The 24798-nt window shown below is 40.4% G+C and overlaps 1 protein-coding gene across 2 annotated transcripts in view; it reads right to left on the bottom strand.

The window, feature by feature from the left end:
- The window catches only part of NR3C1 (nuclear receptor subfamily 3 group C member 1), a 193955-nt gene that overhangs the window by 122516 nt on the left and 46641 nt on the right, over positions 1 to 24798 (bottom strand). Inside the window, exons 1-2 of one of the 2 annotated variants that reach the window (XM_075009949.1) lie at positions 24275 to 24753; positions 20840 to 21998 (exon numbers count right to left, since the gene is read on the bottom strand). In XM_075009949.1, the coding sequence (XP_074866050.1) occupies positions 20840 to 21984 (1145 nt within the window). In that variant the 5' untranslated portion in view covers positions 21985 to 21998; positions 24275 to 24753. Of the gene's footprint in view, positions 1 to 20839; positions 21999 to 24274; positions 24754 to 24798 lie in introns of those variants that run through there. The other variant, XM_075009950.1, reaches the window with a different exon arrangement.

Here is a 24798-nt window from a genome sequence, read left to right as displayed (position 1 = left end):
GTGACTCAAAGAGCCACATGCAGCTCCAGAGCCACAGGTTGTTGATCCCGACCCTATCCAGAGTTCCCTCCTGTACCCAAACTCCAACCCAGACCCCACAATCCTCCACTAGTATTACAGGCAAGTGCGGCCTCTGACCACTTACTAAATTCTTGGAATCGCCTCCCTGTGTCAAAAATTATTGCCCAGCCTTGGTTTAGTCCTCCCTTGGAAATACATAACTAAAAGTTCCTTGGTTATTTATATGATGAAAATAACTAAATGAGCCCCAACAAGGATGTCTTTGCATCTCAAGGATGAAGTCATTTACACAATAATACTGGATTGTCCTTTTGGCTGCCTCAATCTTGTACAATTTTTAAGAGCATGACTAGGCTGACGCAAAGGCAGTCATCTGGGGGAAGTACAGCTCTACATAAAAACACACATGCAATCTATTAAAGTCATTCTCTATCCACTGTACTTAATAGTATAACATAAGGCTACAACCAGTTATACAGGGATGCCATTACCCAAACATTTCCAGACTTTCCATGGGAAATCACACCAGTACAAACAGTGCTGCAATCAAAAGATTTAAGAGTAGCATGGTAAAGGAGCACATCACACAGCTAGGGTGTGGAGGAAGAAGAGATTTTTTTGAACTAATACGGTTGCTTATTGGTACATTCCTGGCACTAAACTTGACAAAAATATCTTTGGAAGGAGTTCTGCTATCTGAGTGCAGAATCATATATTTCTTTAGCTGACACTTCTGAATGAATTCCATACATAAGTTTTAGTAGAAAACACAACGGCTACTTCCCCTACATAGTTGTTATACCTTAAAATAAAATAATGCTATATGTATCTACATTAAGGATGTCAAAGTTTAATCGGTTAACCAATAAGCCTCACCCTAAATGGATGAGGCTTATGGCTACAGTTAACTGGCAAAGGCTGATGCAACCCTTCACCCGCTGCTGGCAAGTGGTTGCTCCAGTCCCACAGGGCCACTGGGTGATGGGAGGCAGCTGGAAAAAAAGAGAGGGGCAGCTGAGGAAGCCACTCCAGTCGAGCTGGGCTGGAGTAGCCCCCCAACACAGGTGGGGCTGCTTTCGATGCGCTGGCGTGCCTCTGCCCAGCATGCTGGGACCAGGGCTGCTTTGGCCCAACTGGAGAACGACTGCATATGGCACACCCAGGCCCACCACAAACAGGGCTCCTCCAGCTGGGCTGGAATGGCCTCCCCAGCCACTACCACAACCCATTTCAACAGTTAACTGGTTAAACCTAGCATTTAATTGGCTAACCGATTAAATGGGATTTTACACCCTTAATTTATGAAACTCACATTACGACATTCATCAACTATTTTGTAGCTTGAGTTTGATAGTCATACATCAGTTTAAAGAAGCTCTGGCCTTTTACATGCTAAGACCATTCTTCAAGAATATGCACTATTCCTGAAGCAGTTGACATGACTATCACCTACAATAACATTTTTAAACATTTACAGCATACAGGTTGCCCAGGTAAGGGCCAGAAACTCATTGTGCTAGACCAAAGGTGGGCAATAATTTTCAACTATTTGATAAGAATTTGGTAAGTAGTCAGGGACCACACTTTCCTCTGACATTAACAGAGGAATGTGAGGTCCTGGAAAGAGTTTGGGTACAGGAAGAAGCTCGGGGTAGAGGATTTGGGTACAGGAGGGAATGTGTGTGCATGCAGGAGAGGGCTAAAGTTTGAGGCAGATGTGCAGGAGGGAGAGCAGAGAGCTTAGGTACAGGAGAGGGTTGTAACCTGGAGCAGGGAATTGTTGTGTGAGAGCTGGTGGAGTGTCAGGTGCAGAGTCCAGCTGGGAGGTGCTCGCTATATGCGGCTCTCACACAGTGGCCTAGAAGGACCATCAGGCTGCAGGTAACCTACCTCCTGCAGCAGCTCCACAAGCCGCCCAGAGCAGCCAGCTGCTGGGAATGGTGTGTTTCTCTGAAAATCATGCCCCTTCTGGGAAGGGGACAAGGTTTCTCCATGTGCTGCACATGCCCACAAGCACTTCCCCTGAAGCTCCCACTGGCTGGTTTCTGGCCAACAGGAATCTGCGAGGATAGCGCTGGAGGGTGCGGACAGGGCACAGAGACCTCCAGTCATCCCAAGGGGCACACTTTGCAGGGACAAACACTGACCAAAATTGCCAACTGCTCTGAGCGGTGTGTGGGGTCATAGCAGGCAGGGAGCCTGCCTGAGAGTTATACTGGGCCATGGCAGACTGGATCCAAATGTTTGGCAGGCAGGATCCATCCTGCTGGCCTTGATTTGCCTGCTCCTGTGCTAGAGACACTATACATGCACAAAGCAAGACAGTCTATTCCCCGATGAGATTACAAACTAAACAGACAAGACAGCCAGTGAGCTGGAAAAATAAGCATAATACAAACAGTGAAAAACATGATGGTAGCAAACAGCATGTCAGTTTCATTTTTTCTCTTTTTCTTTTAGGTGGGTATACATAGGAGGTGATAAGGTAAATGGGCAGAGAGGACACTGAAAGAAAGAGGGGCGGGATAGCGAAGAAGAGGTAAGAGAGGCAAGGAGCGGAATGATGCTGAGTAAAGAGACTGGAAGGGAAGCAAATGATTGGACCAAACAGCCAATCAGTACAGACAGACAAAGTACAGTAAAAGCAAGAGAAAGTTCTTCAGGGACCTACAAAGAGGTACATTCACTGCGCTACTTTAATGTTAGTGGTGCACCCATCTGCTGCATTTAGAAGATGGCAAGTGAAAGAGGAAATGATTTTCATATTTTCTCTGACAATATATGAAGCAACAGGATCAAGTGGCTAAAGCATGAAAATGGAAGTCATGTAATCAAAGATTTTTTTTTCCCTAGCTCTGTCCTAGAGTTTCTATATGAGCTTCAGCAACTCCATTAATCATTTCTGCCTGTTATACATGCTGATAGACTAGTGGAAAAATACTTTTCTATCTCTAGGGTATGTTCTGAAGCTTAACTCAACGAAGTTCATGAAATATTTTAAGATCCCTTGATGGGTGTTAGTCTGTATCTTCGAGAACAAGATGTCCTATGGCACCTTATAGACTAACAGATATTTTGGAAAGTAAGCTTTTGTGGGTAAACACCTGCTTCATCAGACGCAACTGAAGTCTACAGAAGTAATGTGCATTATGTCAGTGATATTTAACAGATTTTCTTGAAACCGGAAGTCTATACTTACATTCTGATACAGATTTTAGCACTTTATGCCTACTGAAACTTTCAGTATTCTAGTTTTCACAGAGTCCAGTGTACTTAGATACCATTAGCAATGATGTGGAAGGTGGCATTGGTAAACAAACTAGAAAATATAGCAATAAAACTTAAAAAACCTTCACATGATCGAGAGTATCTAATGTCATCATTATTAGAACAACATAACTGCAGAAATTAGCAAAATAAAAAAAGTCTTAAAAAGTTGACAGATTTCACAGCATTTGTGAAATGCTCTGCAGCAAACTACTGATTAACGCAGAATAGTAACAGAGAGGAAGCTGTGCTAGTCTATACACTATCAAAACGAAAAGCGGTCAAGTAGCACTTTAAAGACTAGCAAAATAGTTTATTAGGTGAGCTTTTGTGGGACAGACCCACTTCTTTAGACCATAGCCAGACCAGAACAGACTCAATATTTAAGACACAGAGAACCAAAAACAGTAAGCAAGGAGGACAAATCAGAAAAAGATAATCAAGGTGAGCAAATCAGAGAGTGGAGGGGTGGCGGGGGGAAGTCAAGAATTAGATTAAGCCAAGTATGCAGACGAGCCCCTATAGTGACTCGGAAAGTTCCCGTCCCGGTTTAAACCACGTGTTAATGTGCCGAATTTGAATATAAAAGCCAGCTCGGCTGTTTCTCTTTGAAGAACGGTGCAAAAGTTCTTTTTCAGTATGTGTGTGACTGAGGTATGTGTGTGACTGAAAAAGAACTTTTGCACCGTTCTTCAAAGAGAAACGGCCGAGCTGGCTTTTATAGTCAAATTCGGCACATTAACACGTGGTTTAAACCGGGACGGGAACTTTCCGAGTCACTATAGGGGCTCGTCTGCATACTTGGCTTAATCTAATTCTTGACTTCCCCCCGCCACCCCTCCACTCTCTGATTTGCTCACCTTGATTATCTTTTTCTGATTTGTCCTCCTTGCTTACTGTTTTTGGTTCTCTGTGTCTTAAATATTGAGTCTGTTCTGGTCTGGCTATGGTCTAAAGAAGTGGGTCTGTCCCACAAAAGCTCACCTAATAAACTATTTTGCTAGTCTTTAAAGTGCTACTTGACCGCTTTTCGTTTTGATACTGATTAATGTAGTTTTCTATAGTAAATAATATTGTGCGGTATTTTAGAGCAGCCTGTTGGTCTCAGAAATAAAAGTAAAATCAGTGTAAAATCAGTAGCAGCAGCTGTTTAGTGTACATGGTCATCTTATACCAAGGTAAGTGGATGATGGTTAAGGAATTTAATAATCATATTTAGCGTGTTAGCGCTCGTCGGTGCATACCATGTGGAGTAACTCTGAACTCAACACTTAAGATTTGAAAATTCGATCTCAGTTATCCTCAAACTGTGAACTCACTCTACGCAAATTACTGTGGGGGAAACTGGGGCACAAGAGGTGAAATGACTTGCACAAGCAACCCAGAGGCAGATGACTGTTAAAATTATTTCATAGATTTTTTTTTAAAGAAAAAATAATATGCATGCAATTGTTTTCAAATTAAAATTGCACTCTGTAAAACTTGTGCATTAATTATTTGAAAATCAACTCTGAAATGAAACAAACATTTAGAAATCCCAAACTTGCATCAGCAAGAATTCCCATGCTTTACAGTGCTACAATCAATCCTATGGCTAACAACCTAGGGGCAGAGGACCTCATTGTAAGTTCAGGGGCCACAATTTATTTGGCACATTTACCATGCAGGACTGAAAAAACAAGATGATTACTAAATGATTTGGAAACAGCAATGGAGCCTTAGATTTTCAACATTTACCAGCTGAAAAATTAAATTATGTCTCTCAAAAAAATTCCCCCCTATCATCAGAACTTTGGAGAACTAGCAACCAGAGAAGAAAATCTCAGTTTTATAGCTGGGCCAACTGCCAACTCCTAGCCAAGGGAACTGAGTTTGTTTGTGATCACAAATGTGTATGTATTTCCTTCACTGTCCCTCCTCTCTCCCAGACTACTCCATATTCTTTTGAACAAGGAAAGCATTGAGACTTGTAAGAAACTGTCTCACCGAAAGTTACAGCAGAGGTCTTCATTTGAATATTGAGTAATAGATACAGAATAGTAAACAGTTTGCTGAAATCAAACAAAAAGAAAACCCTTAATTTAGTTAGACCTGTGGCATAATACATTATAAATAACTTAATTTTTAATATGTTGATTTATAAAGAGACGCTTCAGTGCTGAGCAATGGGAGTAGTGAGTACTCAGAACCTATTGAAATCAACCATTCCATTTCAAGGTACTAGTCTCTATTTAAATGACTAAATAAATAATTAAATAATAATCTGTTCATAAAGTCTATTCGACCAAACAGTCCTACCTTATACTGCATATTCCACGCGGTGGTTTTGTGATGCACTGAGCATTTATGACCTGGATTTACCCCCAAACTGAGGAACTTCATGCTGATTTGAAAACTGACACACTGTCAAAGGCAACTGTTTCACCTTCCTGAATGCTGTAATGTCATTCAAAGACATGCAATATAATTTTTTTAGTCCCTGAGCACTTCAAGCAACTATATAGTAAATTGCTCCCCATGAAATACTAAAATGCCTCAGATTAAGTTTTCTGTTGTCATAATGCATACTTATAAGCATCATCACCAGTTGTTTGACACACAGAGTTAACTGTAAACTCCATCATGTAGAAAGAAGACTGTACTACAGTAAAGTCTAATTCTGAAGAAAAGTTTTTTAACTAAATTATATAACAATGCTCTTAGCTCATTAAAATTGGCCAACAGAAGCTGCAGGGGCAGTGTTTGCAAGGCACTAGAAGCACACAGAGACCCACTACTCCCCTCCCGTCATATGGCACATGAAGACACATTAGCCAGAAGAGCCAGGCACTTTGAGTAGCATGGAATCACCGTTGCATGAATGCCTCCTGAAACACCAGCTGGAAGATGGCTAAGAGAAATGCTTCCTAGTCAGAGCCTGCATCTGACACCCAAACCCCAACCCTCGTCCCAGGTCAGAATCAACTCCTACATCCTGTTCCAGATCAGAAATTGGCCCCCTGCACCAAAACTCCATCCCAGACCATCTCATCTCCTCCATTATATTAATGGCAAAATGCAGCCCATGACCACTTGCCAAAAATCTTGGAGTGCCCCATCCTGAAAAAATTATTGCTTACCCCATGAGTACCATAATGTCCAAAACAGACCATACCAAAACCCTGGTATTTCAACTACTTCCTTGTGTAGGATCAGATGATGTTCAGCCTGTTCAAGTAAAAAGAGGGCTTTCACTATTGAGACATGGGCATAAATAGTCCCCCTGTCCTCACTATGATTACCTGAGGGAGGGCTGAATAAGTATCCCCATGATGACCTGGGAGGCAGCTACCTCCACGTTATAAGTAACTTACTGTCTAGCTGCCCTTAAGCAGGGCACCATATGTCCTGCTCTCTATCCACTTTTAAAGAGGCAATACATGTTTTCCAACAATTATTCCCACTGCTTATTGTGGGATGAGGTCATTTTGCTGAACCAGAAAGAGATGTTTAATAAACCAATTTCCTGTAAGAATATTTAAGAAATAAAATCAGTTAAAACTCTAGATTATTAATTATGATTTATTGAACTCATACCTCAATGCATAGATGGTTATGTGTCGCTGCTTAGTCACAAAATATGGGAAATAAAATCATTTCCACTCCATTGGATTGATGATGGACTGGTCTATGGCTCTTCCAAGTCTGAAAACACTGTTTCTAGTCCTTGAACCCACATGATTTAACGTGCCACTGAAGTCAATGCACCAATTACTTTAAAGGGGCCAATATTTCACTCCAGATTTTTTCCCATTTGTGTTATTTATTTGAAAAGAGTAAACCAGAAGGTGTCTTCAACCAGCTCCCATATGGCACAATAAACTGTCCACTTACAGGGGGTCACTGTCTTGCAACAGCCCTACCTAGAATTCAATATTTACATAGAATTGGGGCTTAAGGAAACAGAATGATGTATACTTGTTTTTAAACCAATGTTCCATCCAATTCCCAGTCTCAAAGTGTTGTAAAAGCTTAAACCAGAGTGGTGTAATTAAACCACATAGTCCTTTAAAGAATGGGGATTTTTTACATATTCTACTAAGGCCATTTTTCTTCAGTGGTATGAGAAAAGTTGAAAATGGTTTGTTTTGATGAAAGGCCACAAAAGAACTGATAATTAAAAATAATGTATATTTATACCAGCTTTTTGTACTTAAATTCTCATGCATTTTAAAATTAGTATTTCAGCATCACGTTCATTTAATAAGATCTTGATAAACAGAGGTTGATTCTGGAAGTCTAACATACAATAGACAGCCAAGACCATAATAATTTGACAGACTTCTTCAGTTTAAACATTTAAGAGTACTTAAATTGGCTTTTAAAGTTTGTTTCTTTTTCCAGATTTTCATGAGAGAACTGCAGCAAATGATGCCTATAAAATTGTACGAATGGCCCTTTGGTTAGTACTACATGCTATCTACAAAACACATTGGTCAGATAAATATATATTAGCATCCTGGGCTATTATCCTTTTTACAGCTCCTGCAGAATTGAATGAATTCCCACATAAATTCCTGTGTTAAAGTTAGACCAATCAGATGTCCCTTGGCAGTACTTCCCTTTAAAGGAGGAAAAAAAAAAAATCAAGGCAGGATATCTGCACTATTGGATCTCCATGAAAATATAAGATAGGAAAAAAATTTCTAGAAGGTTGAGCATGAGTGAGAAAGAGAAATAAATGCCTCACGTACTAAGCAATACTTCAGAAACCACTCAACATCATACTGGTTTCTTACACATTTGTTTCAATAAAAGAGTATGATATATAAGAACACGTTGGATCATGAACACAACCAGTGATATCTATAGGGTAAAGTACAGAAATATTTAAGCAATATATCTATCAAAAAACCAGCAGCCCTCTTCCTCTGTCCATTAATGTATAAATTACCATTTTCATCTGTAAACAAATCAACCACTGTGATTTCCCTTTATAGTACACTACGGCTACGTCTACACGTGAACGCTACATCGAAATAGGCTATTTCGATTAATAACATCTACACGTCCTCCAGGGCTGGCAACGTCGATGTTCAACTTCGACGTTGCGCAGCACCACATCGAAATAGGCGCTGCGAGGGAACGTCTACACGCCACAGTAGCACACATCGAAATAAGGGTGCCAGGCACAGCTGCAGACAGAGTCACAGGGCGGACTCAACAGCAAGCCGCTCCCTTAAAGGGCCCCTCCCAGACACAGTTGCACTAAACAACACAAGATCCACAGAGCCGACAACTGGTTGCAGACCCTGTGCATGCAGCATGGATCCCCAGCTGCAGCAGTAGCAGCCAGAAGCCCTGGGCTAAGGGCTGCTGCCCACGGTGACCATAGAGCCCCGCAGGGGCTGGAGAGAGAGCGTCTCTCAACCCCTCAGCTGATGGCCGCCATGGAGGACCCCGCAATTTCAATGTTGCGGGACGCGCAACGACTACACGGTCCCTACTTCGACGTTGAACGGCGAAGTAGGGCGCTATTCCTATCCCCTCATGGGGTTAGCGGCTTCGACGTCGATGTTAACATTGAAATAGCACCCAACACGTGTAGCCGTGACGGGCGCTATTTCGAAGTTAGTGCCACTACTTCGAAGTAGCGTGCACGTGTAGACACGGCTTACATGAACACTAACTAGGATTATGATTGCACTGAATTATTTACTTATGAGTCGTTTGATAGAAGTTTAGATGAAGTCAACACCTTGGCTCCGGTTACAATGAGAATCTGAAGATAACCACTATCAGTATTTAAATCTTCACTCATGCCAGGTACTCCAGATATATTGATTTTTTTCCACTCCAGTCCAGTGTGGTTACCCAATTATAGTATCTGTATTATTCCCAGAACACATCATCATCTATAATAGTATCAGTTCTTGAAATAATTATGAACACTGTAGTTGCTTAAATCAATGTTGTACCATAAATGGACTTCACATTAAAGATAGTTGGAAAACATCTGCCCTGCCATGAAAATAGCTGAAATAACCAATAGGTTAAATCACAGCATATCTTAGTACTTTAGGGTGCATCAAAATTTCAGTTCTGATGTACATATTGTCAAACTTTGGGAGACGAGGCCTGGAGAAACAAAAAGACAAATTCTCTCTTGAGCTGCTATTCAGTGTAAAAGAAGCTTTGATTCTACTCTGTAATGAGTTTTGCGTGTGGAACTCCAACTATGGAACATGCTTGTATCTCCTCCTTGCAAGGCAATCTATAGTTTTAGTCATCCAGACCTGAGGATTTAAAAACACAGTCTTACACTCCTGCTCCAGGTGTCTTCTTCTTTAGCTAGTAATAAACCCATTTCAGAACACCACAGCTAAATATTGGATGATCTTTCTAAATGAAAGCATCATGGAGAAATCCAAATATATCATCACACTAGTATTTCTTTGCCTGCTTTGACTTCACTCATCTGGAACACAGGTTACATCTATCAGAGCCCACAAATCCCAATCAGGACTATAATAGTCACAAAATTGCATCAAGTATCAGAGGAGTAGCCATGTGAGTTTGTATACGGAAAAACACGAAGTCCTGTGGCACCTTGTAGATGAACAGATTTACTGGAGCATAAGCTTTCATGGCAAAGAACCACTTTACCGGATAACATGATGTAGCATCTGATGAACTGGGTCTACGCCCACGAAAGCTTATTCTCCAGTCAATCTGAGTCTCTAACGTGCCACAGGACTTCACATTGTTTTTAAAATTGGACCATGTTCCCTTGAATTACAGCCTCCAAGATTCTACATCTAAGGCAGCCCGGTAAAATCTCTTACTGCATGGGAAATGATCATTGCTTTGACAGAATGTGGCTTGGCTACCAGCGAAGGAAGAGAGAACTTTGGCTATGAACCTTTAATAAATTAACCATGTTACTGGTTGAGAAATTCTTTGGTCTTCTTTACCAACTCTACTTAGAACTTAAACAGGGACACTAAGCAGCGGGGTTCAAAATGAGAAGAAAAATAGCCAGTGAAGCATTAAAAATCAAGACCTAGAATTGATAGGAGAGCTAGCAACCAACTTTACCACTGCACAAACTGATGGACTCCTGCAACAGGACCTATTAATAGATTCCCTGCATGCATCACTGCTAACCTCTAAGAATAATAATGCAAGACCCCACATGATTTTAGGTGCTGCTTCTCTTCCAAATTCCTTCAAAAAGAATTTCACTACTTGATAAACATGATAGGGGCCATCTTGAGAAATAAAAAAAGGTACCCAGAAAGTGATCTTTCCCCAAATTCAATTTACATAATCCTCTCAGTATTCAAAATAAAATACTTTCAGCAGTTCAGTAACATTGATGACCTGGCCCTCCAAGAATTCTCTCTCCATACCAAGCTTTAAGACGTAGTTACTTCAATATATCAAGAGTCAAGGCTAGATAATAGAGGACGCAGGAGGAGGAACTAGTTTCTATCATCACAGTTGGGTGACCACATCTCCCTGCCCCAAATATGGGACAGGGAGGTGAGGCTCCTCCCAGCTGCACCAAGCCCTGGGGAGCCAGCACTCCCTGCCCCGCCTCCCACCAATGGGCGCTCCTGGCCCTGAGCGGCAGCCTGGGGCAGCGGTGGCCCAGAGCCCTGGGGCAGCAGCGGCCCACAGGTGTTCTCGGCACACAATCCTGGGAGAGCAGCGGCTGTGGGCGCTCCTGCTCCCACTCTCAGCCCCTGAGGGCCTAAATACAAGACAATTCATCCCTTTTAAAATATAAGTCAGGACACCTCTTTGGCATCCCACACAGAGGACCGTCCAGCCAAATACTGGACAGTTGGTCACCTTACATCACAGTCAGAATCTGAGACTAGACAACAAAAAATCTTCAGATACATATAGTAAGGAGCTATGGAAATCAGGAATCCTTTGACTAGATCCTTCCTCAGGATTTGATGCAAAAAGTTATGCTTACTCATGGCCTTTCTAGCAGACAGAAAAGATAAATTTATAGGTCAAGAGCAAACAGATAATTTTTCCTTGAATCTGAACAACCATACTCCTAGATCTTCCTGTGCACACCACAAGCAAATAACAAAAACCCAACAAACCATATTGCCTGAATCAGGCCATCATAGTTCTCAGTGCCGAACAAACTAATGCATTCCTGCACAGTGGGGAGCATCCTCCCTCTCTGGCAAACCAGGCAAGAGAGTTTGAAAAGAGAGGAGTATCTGCCCTGAGGCCTACTCCACCACTGGGAAGAGTGGGAGAGTGTGAAGAGAAGAGTACCTCTTAATTCTCAAGGTGGATACAGACATGCTACCCCTCTGGACGCTAGGGATGATGAGATGGACAGGAAACAGGAGAGGTAGAGGACATGGCACCTGAAAGGGAATAGTACCTCCTGTTGCTATCATACCTGCAACTATTCCCTATTAATGCAGCCCTCTAAAGGAGGGAAATGAACAGTTATTACACCCAACCTCCAAAAAGGCACCATTTTAAAAGTAGCCTCCATGGATTACTCTTCCTAATAAAGAGGGTCGCACTGAGGGGATTGTGCCAGCTCTAGTGGTCCTTTACACCTCTACCATGCTATTCCAAATGGTATTTGAATAACAGAAGCTCCACTCTAAAATAGAAATGTTCAGGAGAAAATAGATAAGCAGAACTAACTGCCACAGTTGTGAATGGATAAAAATCAATGCTGCTGCTGTCTGTCTCACCATAAGGTTAAATTGTAGGCAATAAAGAACTGAATGGATCAAAGCACTAGTTACAACTCATTTTTTTGTAAATATTTTCAATGTCAGATATAAAGGTAGATGCCTAGGTTTTGAAGCCAATGACACTGCCATGACATGGGCATCTTAAAACCACCCTCAATTATGCCAATCATAATAAATTTCAGGGCTAGAGTGGAACTATTTAATCAGTACATGTTTATTGATGATGTTCTGAACAAAGTCACTCCCCTGAACTGGAGGAAATCATTAGCCAGGCACCTTAAAACAGAGTTCCTTCAGTTACTAAGCAAAATTTACACAGCAGTAGCTTCCTTGCAGTCATTATTTTATATTATTCACTCAATATTTTCATTATTTGATATTATTCACTTAAAGCTAAGAAATCAACCAGGAGTTGAAAAAGCAGGAAAACTCATATTTATGTTTAAGTCTATGAATCAAAATGACAGAGAGAGAGTGGGAAAGGTGAGAGCTAGTTGCAGAAGTGTTAAAGACATGGTATACTTTGTGCAGTAAGGACTTGTCTGTTAGAAATAATAAGATTTAGAAATTAAAAAAAATGTTGCTATCAGCTGACAACTCAGGATACTGCTACAGTTGCAAATGTGGAACATTTATATAACATTTAAGGTCTAGTTTAACAGAAAGTGCTATTGCGTTTATGCGTGTGATTTAGTGCTTACCATTCCTAATGTACTTCTGCTGCATCTGCAGCTTGATAAAGGTAAAGAGTATAATGTACTATTTTCAAAACAAATAAAAATCAAGCTATATCCTTTTAGATGTTGCAAAAATGTTGTACAGCATTGTAAATTAACATGTTCTAGTGATCAATTTGCAGCACTGTTTAAGAGATACATGAAGAAATACCAGAAACTTGATTTAAAATCAGTGATTCTTCTTCTTGGTGATTTAAATCAATTATTTAAACTGATCTGATTTACATCAATCTACCCTGTTGGGAGAAAAAGGATGCAAAAATCCCTCCAGTTGAAACTGGCAGACTTACTCATGGACTGTCCTACGTTTTGATTAGGAATTGCCACATTAAGGCAGATCGGGGTTCATTGAGTCTATTTTCTCCTGTGTCCAATAACTGCTGTGCCCAGAGCATCAAAGGATGTACAAGCAATTCTGCATAAGGCAATTATGGAGTCCAGTCTTATAAATCCTCAAAAGTTAGATATCAATTTAAACTCATAAGAAAGATTTGTTTTAAATTAAGCTACATACAGAACTTGTCTACACTACCACCTTTCTTCGAAGGAAGGATGGTAATTAGTGTGTTGGGAGTTTACTAATGAAGTACTGCCGTGCACAGGCAGCTCTTCATTAAGCAAATTCCTCCCCCGCGGCAACTTTGAAGTTTTAAACTTCGAAGTACGGGCACAGGTCTAGCCGTGGCTCACCCACCGGTACTTTACTCAGGACTTCGAAGTTGTCCCGGCACTTCAAAGTACCAGCGGGTGAGCTGTGGCTAGACCTGTGCCGGTACTTCGAAGCTTAAAACTTCAAAGTTGCCATGGTGGCGGGGGGAGTAGAATTTGCTTAATGAAGTGCTGCCTATGCACAGCAGCACCTCATTAGTAAACTCCCACACCCTAATTACTATCCTTCCTTCGAAGGAAGGTGGTAGTATAGACAAGCTCATACGTTCTTTGTTACAGCAAAACATATTTCACAGAATTTTTTTTTTTTTTTTACTAATTCCTATAATACAAAAATTATACCTCAAGAGAACAAGTTTGTTGTTTTGAGTGAAGGAGAACTATGAACCATTCTGAGGGACAGAATCTGGCCTACAGCCTCCAAAAGTCATTGAAAGCTACCTGTCAATAGAAGTCCTACCTACTTTCAAAATAAAATACTGGTTGGTATGATCATGAGTAATATCAAATATCAGATTTCACTGCCTTATACATATTTGGCCATATCTTTCTTCTGAGACTATTCTCAGAATAAGATACTAGTCAACACGAATAAGAGTGGCAGAATCTAGCCAAATTACTCAGACATAAAATACACAAATGCTATGGATTGAACCAATTCAAATTCATATTTACTATACACAAACTAACAGCACATTCAGTGTTTTTCTAACTAAAACACAAACTTTAAAATTCTGCCTGTTAAAAATTTATACGGCATAATATTAACCAACCACCAAAACTAGTTATCAGCCCTTGTTTTTCCATGTGATTTTTTTTTTAAATAAGTGAATCCAAAGACAACCATTCCACTCATTTTCCAAGTAAGAATACAGGTTGAACCTCTCTAATTCGCAACTCTCTCGTCCGTCTCACATTGATAGAAACCCACAACACCTAAAGAATACAAATGAAAAAATCATAGGAAAAAGAGAAATGGAAGTGTGTCTGCATTCAGCAGACAATATAATTGCAATGTGTAAACATAGTAATCGTTAATGCAGTGCTTTTACACAGACAGTAACTGCAGCTTCACACAACTGACTTATGAAAAACTAAAGTAAATCAGATTTGTTTAAACTGTAGTTTTGTGGTTATTCCCAACTGAAGAGTAAAACTAAGTGGTAAAATTTCAATCCACTATTTATTAATGTTTAAAGTGTAAACAAAACATCATGTCGAAAAACCAAATAGTTTTCTATAATTAGAAAATAGGTTTAAACAAGAACTGTAATGAAAAATCATATAGAACAACTCTAATCAGGCCTATACAATTTTTCATATAAACCAAGTCATCTCTCCTAGTACAAGTAGGTATTTCAAGCACAAATAGGGGTACAAAAATGCATTAAATTTTGTATAACGGATCATTTAATGTAAATGACCAGAGCTTCACATTGTTCTACCAAAATTCCTGATATAATCCCTTTTTTACCAAAAATGCCAGAGTATTTTTTAAAACTATAAATAAAAATATAGTGTTATTCCACAAAAGTCACATAATCAAACACTGTGGACATCATAAATGCATTATCCCACAGGGCAAAAATCTATTCTTCCAACAAGTTTCTCTCTGTATTAAAGGGTGCTTTTCAGCATATGTGCTGTAGAACAAACACTCTGCAAACTCAGTCACTTGGTTATGGTCTTAGGCCTGTTTTCTCCTTTTTTTACCTCTTCTATTAGCCCCACGCACAACATCTTCTAGCACTGGATGTATCAGCAGATCCACGACAAAATAAGAGAAGCACTACCACTGTTAGGATCATTACATTAACGTTAAACAGCAAGGCTAAAAGTATATACTACCTTCTCACTCCAGGCCTGCTAGACAGGAAGAAACATATTATGCTGCTCTTTTCTCTCCCCCCTCTTAACCCAAACTGTGCCAGACAGAACCAAGTTTTCTCGATACTAGAGGAATTAAACAGTTGTAGAGTGTATTTAACTGTAACACTTAAATTTGGAAGTTAACTTCACTAGGGCGAGATGAACTACACAAAGAACTTGTTGAAAACTGTACAACAAGTTTCACCGGTATTTATGGCATACATCAGAGCCAATCAAACATCACATAAACACATCAAATTATTCAGTAAAGTTAACAAAAATAGATTTAATGAATGCTATTCACCCAACCATGTTTAATAGATTCCCTCCCACCCAATCTCACTCTACTTTTTCTGTAAGAAAATCAAGGTGCTTCTTCTTTTCAATTGCCTATTCCATTTCCTTCTTCCACTTCACTTTGGTTTCTGACCCTTCTTGCCCAGCTAACAGCTACAGCTCATCTATCTTGATGCTCAGAATTTTTAAAAATGGCAAAAGAGTGGAAATGAGGAGGAATTAATAAAACAGACTTTTCAGCTTGGAAAAGATACACCCAAAGGGGACAGGACACACCTCTACAAAAAACCTGACTGATGTGCAGACAGTAAATAAGGAAGTATTATTTTACACCTGATAACACAAGAACAAGGGTCACCAAAAGATATTAATAGGCAGCATATTTAAAACGAACAAAAGGAAATCTTTCTTCACAAAACGCATAACCAGTATATGGAACTCTTTGCCAAAGAGACGTGTGAAGGCCAAGACAAGAACAAGGTTCAAAAAAATCGACAGGAATTCACCAAAGATAGGTCCAGTAAAGACAGCCAGGATAACCTCTGTTTGCTAGAAACAGGGAATGGGCAAAAGGGGATGGATCATTTGAGGATTATCTGTTCTGTTCGTTCCCTCTGGAGCACCTCTCATTGGTCTTTGTCAGAAGACAGGATACTGGGCTAGATGAAACACCGGTCTGACCCAGAATGGCCATTATTATGACTCCAGTTGGTTTTAGTGATGTTCACAAGCCTTCTGAACATCAGTAGTTGAAAAGCTGTTGTGCTACAGCTTTGAAAAGAAACAAAAAGGTGCAAACTGTCTGAAGGCTTAAGAATCCAACACTGCATTAGTTATACCCATATCATAATTGGCACATTATTCTCACAGCCATAAGGACTAAAATTTTCTTTAAGTTTAGATTCTGCAGAAAACTGACAGCATTCACCTGTGAAAGCTTTATATTTCCTACGGACAAACAGACTTGTACTAGTCGACTGCCACTCCTCTTTTGTAAGACAATATGCTATGCTATCCTAAGAAGTCCAAATATTTTAAAAATTGCATTGCATCAATTCAAGTCTGCAAGCCTAGAGACCATGTCAACATTAAGTGCTTTCACTAAAGAAATCATTAAATACCATTTGATCAAAAGATAAGCTTTAAACTTTCCTTCCCCTATCTGTTTAATCAACAATTAACAAATTAGTAATGCTAAAATCAAAAGAGGATCTGTCTACACAATACCCTATGCCAGAATAACCCTCTACTGTAGATGTAATCAAAAGAAGGAATTTGTCTACTGGTTTCAAAACAGAGCCTCGCCAAATGACATTATCTATGCCAACACAATCTTTCTTCAGTCAGCACACCTTCACTACATTGGGGGTGTTGTCAGCATAACTATGATACCATGGGTATGTGGTCTTTTCACACACCAATTAAAAGTGTTAAGTTTTAAAGCAGACCGTCCATGCCACAGACTGACAAAACATTTTCAATGGAACATAACTTTAGCTAGTCTCTCCTCTTCCACCTCATCAACATAGGAAATACAGCCTAAGAACTCAGTCTGGAGCTAAAGGAACCAGTTTCAATAGAAATAAGGAGAATAAAGGATCCTTGGCAATCATATTTTTTTTTTAAAACAGGTGCCCAACCACACCAATTTTTTTTTTCCATTTTTCTCTTGGCCTTAAAGCATCAACTTTAAAACCTGCAGAAGCTAGGACTACACACCTATGTCAACACAAACAGAATTTGCCTAACAGCACTGTGCCTAAAACTCACTGGAGAGTAAAGGATAATTTTGAAATACAATGAAAGAATCTAATTTTCAGTTGAAAAAATAAAGGAAAAACACAGAAAAATTGGATTAGATTTAGAATTTTAATAATCCATTCACAATCACAATAAGAAAGCATTTTATCCTCACCTCCCCTCGCCCCCAATATTCGATCTGCAGGTGTGAGGTTTACTGACCAAAATTCAGCTACTGGTTTCAAAAATTCCCTTCCCCTTCAAAATTCATTTTGGGGAAAATGCATCATCTCAAAGTATGCAGAAAGAAAGAGTTAATGACAGATAATGAAGTCCTGTAGGAGATAGGAATGTCAGCACTTTTAAATAAACTATTTGTCATTTGTACAATGATGAATTACCAGTTCTATTCTAAAGATGTCAGTGGTCAAGGTTAATGCCTGGCTACCACTTCATTTTTAAGTCCTCTCTGCCAGATAAAAAGCTATAATTTAAAAATGTACAATTGAATTTCTTATTAAATATAGGTTAATTTAAATTTGAAGTGACAACCTATACTAAAACCTATTTATATTTAAATAATTCAAGTTAAACATCAAAAAAATTAAGGAGTAGGTTTGCTGCCCACTTTTAAAGAAAGTCAGACCACTGAACTGGAACCAGAGTATGTGGAAGTGTTAAATAAGCTTTTGAAAGCAGTAGCCCCTCCCTACAGGAACAGAGAGAATATTCAGTTTATTAAGCTAGTTCAATTCAGTGACTAGTTTGTTCAAAGTTAAGAAACTAATTGAGAGTTGAAAAAAAAGCAGAAAAAGTTGTTTTCCTCTTCTAAACTATCAACAACAACTCGGGGTAAGAAGATGGGCTCTACGAGTTCTAAAATCTTGAAGACCATGAGTGATCAGACACCGTACCAATTCAGGTCATGAACTACAGATCTTAATTTATTTTTAAATGCAAGATATTTTGGTAAACTATTTTCTTATGTATGTATGAACACTTTTAAGGTTGTTTTATTTAATAAAGAGTTTTAAATGACATAAGGGCATTTTAATTGAATTTGAATTTCTATCCAAATAGAGCTCAATACAAATCACAAGTAAAAAAAAAAAAAAAACAAATCATTTGGTAAATAAGATGCACCATGCACCATTTTGTAATGTAAAAAATGTAAAAATTATGAATCTGAAAAATGCAAGTTAAGCTATATAATTACTGAAATGTATATAAATTCTGTAATAGATATGCGTCCTACTACTTAGCAAAAAGAAGCAACAAATTTATTGCAAAGAATATGTTTAGTTACAAACAACATGTTTTGATGATTGCCAACTAATGAGAAATAGGTTCTCGTTAGGCAAATAACTAGAGAGTAAAAATGCAACGCACGATTAAAATAAGTTATTTAAATTGCTTTGATTAGCTCAATCCACTCTGCCTTCTGCTATGGGTTCCACCCTTCAAAGGGATCCACTGGACCCTTATATGGAGTTTGACCACTGAAGTAATATTTTCCAATTTTAAACACATTGCTCAAGTCTGCCTCACAGTAGCAGAAGCAACATATATGGATGGTGTTCTTTTTCAGTAATTTAGACTATATACCTTCTTCACACAAGCTACTAGAAAATAACACTAAATTCGTTAACTTAATGACAAAAGTACACAGAAACGGTGCTTATGTGAAACAACACATCTAAGTAATGCACTTCCTACAAACATATTTGCATGTGGACTATTCATAACAACCAAACTGTAATCATCTTAATCAAATCACCTTATAATGTAAAATTAAAAAAAGTAAAAATATAAAATCCACTAATGATACAAGGGAAAAAAAAAACCTTTTAAAAGTAGTCTAGCATAGTGTTAATTTATAGAATATTTTTTCCATGTGGATCTTTCTACATTGGGATTTTTCTGTACTTGTCTACTGAAGTTAATTTCCCAGATTTGAAAGTTTTGTTTTTCTAAATTAAATTACTGATTTTTTTTTTTTTTACTGGCCACCATACCATGCTACTTATGATGATTTTTACCATGCAAGAAATTTGAACAGATGTCTCAAAGGCTATCAGCACAAGATACTTTAACTAAAATTTCAAAAGGAATAATATAAGAACTTTAAATATTCACAGAGCTGTATTTCCATTCTGTTAATTCTAATAGTTTTCTGAAAGTTTCCAGGTTTTTTTTTTATTCAGCAAGTTGCTTTAAAACTCTTTACAAGAAAAAAAAAAAAAAAAAGACAATCATGATTTAAAAAAAAAGATATCCAGTACTGATAAGGAGCCCCAGGACCAAAGTGTCACTTCCTCAATTGTTAATTACACATATATGAAAAAACAAAAGCAAAACACTTTATAATGTGTCTCACTTCAGTGTGAATGGAAAAGGTCTTGAAAGCTGAATCTGTCTGCCAGTAAAGATCTCCAGCCACTAACTTGTTACTAGCAGAAAACTAAGAGTATTAAAATAAGAAATTCCAACAAAATTCAGAAATATGGCTTTTTCATACAAAGTATTTATGCAAAAGCCAATAGTTGTAGATTGCTAAAATAGACTATAACAAAACTCAGTGAAAACTGACAATTCATTGAGACAGACACCTTAAACAAATGTTCCTATTAATATATACCATATAAGAAATAAAGAAGTATTGAAGCCATACCATTTACAAATAGTTGTTCCTACTAAGGTTGAGTTAAGCACAAGCGGTGTGAATAAGAAATGGATGCCTTCTCACTAGCACTCTTATCCAGGAGAGGAAAATGTTATTTCCCAGCTATCTGAAACCTTAATTCAAGAATACAACAATTTTTCAAATGGCCATTCCAAAATAACTTTTCGAACATACGTATTTTAATAAAATTATTTTTATTTGTGTATCAAACTGTTTGCCTTATTCAGTTCTACGGTTAAATTTTGCAAACACTGGATTGTGAAATGCAGCTAAATCTTACTGTAAATTCTCTTATCTTTTATAAACTGCTGTTAATGAACAAACTCCTACAAATCTCGCACGTGGAATTTTGTTATCCTGTGCATGGTACTGTAAACACATCACCAACATAAACCTTGTTCAACTTAAAATCTAACTCTAGAATCTTCCACAGCAAAAAAATAATTTTTGGTCTGAACATGCAGAGTAACGTTAAAAAGATAAAAAGAGGATAAAATTATTAAACCCCTTTATTCCTGAGAGTAAGTAAAATGGTTTTTGCATAGGCTTGCAAACCAGTCTTCATCATTTTGTGCAGCAGATCTCTATTAGGTCTTCATATCCTCCCCTTAAGTATCTTACAGCATACTTTTATAAACAGGAGGCCAGTAATATGTTATACCCATAGCTGAACAAATAAAATCACTTTTTTTCTATACTGTGTATGTGAAATGAAATCTGCTATGAAAACCATGAGAGAGAAAAAAAACCCAACTTTTCTTTAGTCAGCATATATAAATTACATTGCTGAATAGCAATAATTTTAATAAAATTAGAAATAAAACTACTCTTACCTCAAATAGCCATTTGAGAAAACAGGTCTTCCAGAAAAGTTCACGGTTCCCAAGGGAGCCATATTGTCATCCCTAGATCCCTGGCACGTATTCCAATTTTCTGAACCGGCAGAGAGAGATGGAATGACATTAAAAACTGGTTTCTGATCCTGCTGTTGAGAAAGAGATGCAGTATTCAAGTCATAATGATATAGTTGTCCTCCAGAAGTACTCACACCATGGACAGAAATGGCAGACATTTTGCTACCCATTAGGTTTGGCCCAGAAAAATTAGCTTGACAATAAACAGGGCCAATTTTCTCTTGTTTTATTACCCCAGGGGTACAAAGTTCAATAAAGTCCTCCTTTTCTGTCTTCACTTGAGGCACCCGCATTTTGGAACCGAGTAAAGGATCGCCACTCTCATTAATTTTAAGCTTAGTGTCTGGTAAGATGGGAGGCTTGCAATCTTCATTTGCATTTCCTTCCAGAAGTAAAGCTTCATCTGCCGTCATAGGAGACAACAAGTCCCCTTCATCTAGTAATGGGTCCAGTTTCCATGGGCTCCCATTTGGTTCCTTACCTGGTGACAGAGGTGGCAATTCTAAATCCTGCAGAATATCAAAGGTGCTTTGGTCTTCAGAAAACAATTTCAAATTGCCACCATTAGCCCCAGCCTGGCTTAAAGGGAAACTGCTGTTAGCCATAATTGGGAAATCCTGCTCAAGGGACACTTTCCCCTTCGAGCTCTCTGCCAAGCTAGAGGACTTGTTCAAGCTTGCAATGCTTTCTTCCAAGAGCCTGAAGTCTGTTTCCCCAGATGACATGCCAATTTGGCTCTGCTGTGAAAATCCAAGCTCGTTTCCCATCACTTTTGCATCTGTCTCCCCCATATACAGTCCCATTGAGAGCAACACTGCCTTGGAAATATCCGGCTGAGGTGCATTGCTTACTAGTGCTTTTGAAAAGTCACCCAAAATGGGTTGCTTTTTAGATTCTGACTGAGAAGATGTGGGCAGGGGAGATGTAGATGCAGGAGCTCTGACAGTAGCTCCACCCCTAAAGGTTGAATGCAAGTCCATCACAGTCCTTCCTTTGTCACTGAAGCGAACATTTTTCCCTGCTTCCTCCCCATCCATGGGATTTAGTGATTCTTTGGGGTCCATTATTTTAACACGGGCTAGTAAAAGAAAAAAAAAAGATATTTACTCAGTTAGCACAGAGGTAAATATTTTCACAACACAAGAAACCCAGATTAGCAATATGATGAACCTAATTTGAAAAGAAACACAAGCCTAACTTTCTAGCTGTTACTGAGTAAATGTAACTGCTGGTAGCTATGGTGTTGACTAGATTTAAAAACTTTTCTGAACTCTGGCTCTGTAATGATAGGAGGCAAAACAACTTTTTTACCTACCTCTCTCAAGATTAATTTTTCACAGTTCCACCTATCTCACCTATTCATTTGCCCAACTGAAGGAGTATCAGATTAGTAATACATTCAGTTACAAAAGTTATAATTGTTCATGCGTTTTTAACAATATTAATTAGGCTTCAAATGTACTTTTGTTTTTTTAGAAAACCATATTATTACAACCTCCATTTCCAAATCAATCTTCCCGAGAGTTCAGATGCATCTGCTGGCATGAATCTATCCAATGTCAGAATTCCCAAGCTACTTCCTCATAAATTCTCTGCTGACTAGACAAAACCCAATGGTTTCCTACCGCCGTCTAGTCTACTACTATAATACCAGAAAAAAAGCATAAAATACAGAACTTTCGCTAACTTCAGATCAGACATATTACCCCCCCCAAGAGAATTCCTCAGTGTAACTTACAAACCCTGAAACATACACAGAAAATGAAAGCTAAAACACACAGGCACACATACCCCTCCTTTCCTGATCTAAAGGAAAAATAAAGTCTTATTTTGATTGTGTCCAACACTATATACATTTCAACTATGTGTACTGTCCCTCTTTAAAATTTGTTTATGATAAGTTTCACTGCCCTTCAATTAGGATACTGTCTCTTAAAGCGTCCACAATAAACTTACTTCCATTTTAAAGCCTCTATACTTTGCAGCCCATACTGATTAGGAAAATAAACCACCCAGCTACTGCTATTATGACTGCATGTAGAAGGCTCTGGCTTTCTGTAAGCAAAAAGTTCAGACTGAAATCAACGATCAATAAATAGTATGTGCAACCATATTTTAAAAACATGAGCTTTCTTACGCCCCAAATAAAGTTCACATAAAGCGTGAACCTAAAATTTAATACTGCAGAAAAGAATATTCTAGCTTCCCCTCCACTTGCAGTGTTCAGCTGAGAACATGTAGAAAGGGTGCCTACTGTATTTTCACGCCGCCTTCCTGACTGCTACCACCAAACACGAAAGCAAAACAGCGTGCGCAAAATCGAAACGAGCCTGCAGCCACATCCTCTCTTTAAAAGTTGCAAGCGACACTAAACTATTCTTCGGCCATTTAGCGTAGACAACATAACCCGGGGGGTGGCAGCAGGTTCTGGTGGTGGTGGAAGGCGTGGGCGGCCCAGAAAAGTGGGAAAATGGGAGCAGAAAAGAACTGGAGTTACCGCATTTGACAAGTTTGCAACAACCTAATGTCATCACGCAATCGACTGTCCAAAATAACCAGCCTGCCGAAAAGCAACCACGAGCAGCAGCACGATTCGATCTAACGGGAAGGGAGGAGGACGGCAAAGGGGATCCGCCGATATTTGGGCTCCTTGAACTGAAATAAACCCCCCTTGCGAAGTGCAGTTTTCACAGGAGAAATGCGTCGAGACCTGTTGAGCTCTCCCCTGGCACGCCCACTCCTGCCAAATAGCAGCGAGCGAGCGAGCGCTACAACAGCCGCCAGCTCGGGCGCTTTCCAGCCCCGCTTGGCTCTTCCCTTTCTCTGCCCCCCGAGCCCAGCCAGAGCGAGCCAGCAGCCACGTTTGTTGGGCAAGGGGGAAGACTTCCGCGACCCTAAGAACACCGGGCAGTCAAAATAGGTCAATACGGCCCAGCAGAGCGGAGGGGGGGGTCACCCCCCAACGCCCCACACGCACCCAGCACACACACAAACACACCCACGCCCAACGCGCACAACACACACCCCCTCAGGGAGGAAGTAGCTTGGCCCCACACAAGCCAGCTGCTGTGTCCAACACCCCCCGCCCCAGAAGCCCGGCAGTCGGGACCTCAGAGGGGCAGCCGCAGGGCCCGGCCACGTCCCCCTCCAGGCTAAAGAGCGGTCCAGGGGATAGGGGCGGGAGTCCCGGCCCGGCCCAGCTCTGCGGCGCCTCTCCTCGGGGGGAGCGAGAGCAGAGTTCCCCCCCCACACACACACACCGCGCCCCCACCCGCGGGCGCGACTCCCCACCGCCTCCCGAAAAGTTTGAGCCCCCGCCGCGGGGCTGGCAGTCCCCGGCCAAACTCCCCTCACCTCGTCCGGCAGGGGGCCGCTGGCACCTCTAGCCACCCACGTCCATCGCTCCCGCGGCAGCGAGCGGGGAGGAATAAACAACTGGGCGCGCGGAAGGGGAAGGGGGGTGGGCAGCCGCTCCTGCGAGCCGAGCCCGAGATCCCGGCGGCCTCCCGCTCGCTTCAGGCGCTCCTCCCGCTCCGCTCGGCGGCCCGCGCCCAGCCCGCCTCGCCTCAGGCAGCCCGGGGCTCCGGCAGCGCTCGGCCCCGCCACAAAATGGAGGACGCGGCGGCGGCCGTCTCCTCCCAGACGCGCGGCGGGAGCGCTCCGACAGGCAGCGCTCGCTCGGCGGAGAGGGGCACCCCGCGCTCGCTCGCACGTCTCCGCGGGGGCTGAGCCGGACGAGGGAGAACGGTGCAACCTGTTGGCCGAGCCGCTCAACTGCAGCCCCAAAGCTGGGAGCGCCCGCGCCGCCTCCTCCCTCCGTCCCTCCCCGGCTCCCCCTCCTCTCCCCTCCCTTCCCGGGTTGTAAACTGGCCCTCCCC

This window comes from Carettochelys insculpta, chromosome 15 (genome assembly GCF_033958435.1).
Source record: "Carettochelys insculpta isolate YL-2023 chromosome 15, ASM3395843v1, whole genome shotgun sequence".
Lineage (NCBI taxonomy): Eukaryota > Metazoa > Chordata > Testudines > Carettochelyidae > Carettochelys > Carettochelys insculpta.
The sequence above is the reverse complement of the archived record's forward strand: the minus strand, read 5'-3'. Positions and strand labels throughout refer to the sequence as shown.